Source organism: Crocodylus porosus, unplaced genomic scaffold, assembly GCF_001723895.1.
Source record: "Crocodylus porosus isolate Cpor-Errol unplaced genomic scaffold, CroPor_comp1, whole genome shotgun sequence".
In the NCBI taxonomy this organism is placed as follows: Eukaryota; Metazoa; Chordata; order Crocodylia; family Crocodylidae; genus Crocodylus; species Crocodylus porosus.
Window position 1 is genome coordinate 97,535,634 of NW_017728943.1, and position 4,194 is coordinate 97,539,827.

General features: G+C 39.8%; 1 protein-coding gene across 1 annotated transcript in view; it reads left to right on the plus strand.

Annotated features, from left to right (window-relative positions):
* Nucleotides 1-4,194, plus strand: part of ARID4B (AT-rich interaction domain 4B) — a 98,546-nt gene that overhangs the window by 47,155 nt on the left and 47,197 nt on the right. The window contains exon 13 of the mRNA XM_019548615.1: nt 1,313-1,410. Within this exon, the coding sequence (XP_019404160.1) occupies nt 1,313-1,410 (98 nt within the window). The remainder of the gene's footprint in view (nt 1-1,312; nt 1,411-4,194) is intronic.

The following is a 4,194-nucleotide window of genomic DNA, read 5'->3' on the forward strand; positions in this document are numbered from 1 at the left end:
AAAAAAAAGATAAAATTAATAGTATATATGACTATACATGATTGCTAGGCATTCAACAGTTGAGAGAGAGAGTGAAAAGTAATTGTACATATGACTGTGCATGATTGCTAGGCACTGAAAAATTAATATTACCATAGCATAGGAAACCCACCAGCACTAAAACTAAACCATTCAGATAGGAGCCAGGTACAAATTGACATGGTCCAATTTCTTTGTGCATAGTCATATAGTACATCTTGGCATACTGGATAAATAGGCATGCGGTGGGGGAGGGCAGTTATTTTGGGTGGAGGGCCTCTTACTGGGTTTTGGTAAGCCATCAGGGGCCTCATGACAGGCAGTGTGGGGCAGATAAATATTAATTTTCTAATTTCTTTAGGAGCCCCGCGGGCCAGATAGAATGGCCTGCGGGCTGCATTTGCCTACTCCTGGCATATACAGTATGTCTCATTGCTTCATAAAACCAGTCAGTTTGCTTATTTTTCTGTGAAGAAAATTCTAATACTTGGTACAGCATGGCTCAGAGAATGAGACAATAGTAAAGACTTCTGAATCGTTTTACAGTAAGACTGCAAAGGCAAGTGGTCCAAGTTCACATTTCTGATGCACTTCATCCCTCTGTGATTTGGGTAATATTTAGAAGACTGTGCTAGCTGGAGTTTCAAGTGATCTTGGAGTGCCTACTAGGGTGGAGACTTGGAATTCTAGGGGAAACGGGCTCTGCTTACTGTTATGACTCCTTCCTATAAATTTAACTCACCAGTTGACATATGTGTTTACTTAATTGGATGCAATGTCACTTCTGATGTATGGGAAAGGGTCATATGCACAAAAAACCAATATGTGCTTCAATACCTATCAAGGGGAGTTGAAATAGAGCATATCATACAGGCTACAAAACTTCAATACAATAGAAACAGTAAGGATGTAATGGGAGATCTGTTAGAGGAGGACTTAAAATGTTGTTGTCATGACTGCTATGAATTACCCTCTTTTCAAATTAAAACTCTTCTCTCTGACTGAAAAATAGTTTAAATAATGTTTCGTAAAGCCGTCGTGGCTGACTTGCATTTGAGTGGCCATACTATGGGTTATGGAAATACAAAATTACAGGAATTTGAGCCTGACCTATATAATGGTTCTAGTGGGGTTGAAATTTGTTTTACAGCATAACAGTAATTTTGTACACATTTGTATGGATAAATATGAAGAAACTGTCAATAGTTTTCTTTATTGTAGAGTGTTGACTTAAATCAGTCTTCTGTGTTTTATTGTATTAATATACGTATTTGCATTTTGTTTTTTGTAACAGATTGAAAGCGGAGCTGTGTGGAAGCAAGTGTATCAAGATCTTGGAATCCCTGTGTTGAACTCAGCTGCTGGATATAATGTTAAATGTGCTTACAAAAAGTAAGTGTGACATAATCCCTAAACATTTTAGGTGTAAAGTGGAGGGCAGCCTAGGCTAGTGCAGGACTGTCCAACTTAATAAGAGGCCAAGGGTTGCGTGCGCATTAGGCTGAATGCCCACAGGCGTAGCAGGGCAAGCCATGGACTGCTCAATAGGTGGGCACCCCCACTCCTTCAGCTGCACTGTATGGCCCTGGCCTTACCCTCGGCTCCCTGCACCAAGCTAGGGGCAGCAAGCAGAGAGGCCAGAGAAGAGAGGTGGGGAGCCCAGATGCCCTGCAGCAGCAGTCATGGGAATGGTGACTGAGGGGAGCCTGGAGACCTTAACTTAGTGTGTTATGAGCCCACATGCTGCCAGTTGGACAGCCCTGGTCTAGCAGATAACGGAATGGGATAGGAGTTTGGAGATGTGCATCCAGCTTGTCGGATAACTGTGGTTAAGTTCATTTTCCCTGTGACTTGGTTTCCTTGTTTATGAAATGGGATTAATGGTACATGTTTTTGCCAGGAGCTTTGAGAGCTATAGATGAAAATATTATATAGCAGAGGTAGGTGACACTGTAATGACTATTGTGGCTATTGTGTGTACTGTTGTGAAGTGCATATGTAGAGAATTCAATGGAAATATCCTTTCCTGGGAAGAATAGTTATGGTGTTATTTTGGAAAGAATGCAGCTGTTCATCTCGTGAGGGTTATATGTTCAGTTATATAAGTATGTCTTAACAGTTGAATATTAACGTTTTTCCAACATCACAAGCGAAACCTTTTCTGTGACTTTAACCTCTGCACCCTCCTCCCCCCTAGTGGTGGTGGTAGTTTTGGTGGGTTGGGGTTTTTTATATATTTTGAGACCATATTTACTAATCTTTAAAAAGAACTATTTGAAGGTGAAATGGAACCTAAACTAATATATAAAAACTTATATTGTCATCTGTTCTAAAGCAGTGTTTGTCAAGTGCTGTTCATGATCCACAGAGTGAAGCATTTTGGAAACCAAGTAATAAGGGGTTTGGATTGCTTGGGTGGGAAGTAGTCCATGTGTGAAATTTGTTACTTTATTCATTGATTTGAAGGAATAAAATTTTAAAGAGTGGCTATGCAGTTCCATGGAAAATTCCTTTGTCAACTGCTATGGTCGGATGGCTGTCATATATGTATATTGTTAATATTCATATTTCTAAGTGAGCAATTTGACATTATAAATACTAAAAATAAACAGTGTTTTTAGTAGGTAGTAACCTTGTGTTAACTTAATATTTATAATTAAATTGTGTGGGGTTTTGCCAGCTGTTCTGGAAGACCATTGCATTTTAAAGGTAAAATAAAATGGCAAAAGGATATAGGAATGAGGAAGTTATTAATCAATGTCTGTAAGAACATAAGCAGCAGCCAGGCATTTCACTTGTTTGTCGCTATATATTTATAAATGTAGTTTGTCTGGAACAAGGAATTCTCTGAGCCTAGAAAAATAATTTTTGGTAACGTTTAGGTATGGTATCATCACTGGTAATCTCGAAGAGCTTTAACAAATTGGTCCAGAATTCTGTTGTATTGTGGCAATCATTGATAATGAGAAGTTAGTTGCTTAAATGCCATGCAGGTCTATTATTTCACAGATGAGGCTAGAGGAACATTGCAGCAAAGCAATAAAATGCTTAATACAATTTTGTAGTAAAGTTACTTACGCTCTTGGTCTTTTTCATATATAAAAAATCTGTGGCATGTCTGTTTGAAAACAAGCCGCTGTCAGTTGACTGTTTTTTTTGCCATGGATTATGACATCTGTTTTGTGTCTCAGCTAATAATTGGGATTAAGCAGGCTACTTTTTGAGAAACTGAGAAAATACTAGCTGTAATTACAAACATAATTTCAGATTGATTTGACAATTAATTCAGGCTCACAAATGCTTTTTGACTTTGATATTACTGGAGTAAGCAAATTGGATGCAGTTTTCTTTTTTCCTATGTCCTTTTATAGAATAATGTTTGAATACATTTTACCTTTTGCCTGTGTTTTTCTCTGAGAAATATATTTTATATTTTTATTATTTTTCTAACGTTGATAGATTAGAAGGTCTCTTTAATGATTTAAATACAGTAGAAATGGGAGCCAAATAAAACAATGGACATATCCACACCAGATTTTTAAAAAAAAATGCATTTTTATTAACCAGTTCTCATATATTCCGTTTGTTAGGAAATAAAGTCTAAGGCAATATCATGGGTTCCTTTGCCCAGTGTTGGCGGTGGCTGGATAATCCTTCTTTCCCATCTAAACCATATGGGTACTTATGACAAAAACAGCACGTTTTTGTGGTGTAATTGTCACGCTGTACATGTACAGGGATTTTTAGTGATTTAAATGAGTGCAAACTAAATCACATCTGCATGTAGTTTAGTTTGCGGTGTAGCTATGTCTAACGTTTTGACAGCTCACCTCCCTGTCATGGGAAAGGTGGGCTGAAGGCAGAAGCGGCAAGAGGCCTGATCCTTCTTTTTTTTTTTTTCCCCTGCAGAGCCTGTCTGGCCTCTCCTGCAACTGGGGGGGCAAGCTGCTGGTGGGCCAGGTAGCCCCTGAGCTGTGTGTGTGGGGGGGGTCACAGTCCTTCCCTTTGTGGTGGCTGCACCCCCTGGGCTGCCCAGGCAGGCTGCTAGTGGATGGGTGCTGCCCTAGCTCAGGGTTGGGGAACAGTTGGATTGGGCTGGGTGCTACCTCTGAGCTGGGGTGGCCCATGGCGGTGCTGCTGCTATGGAGGGAAGGACCAGGGCCCCCCACAGCTCAG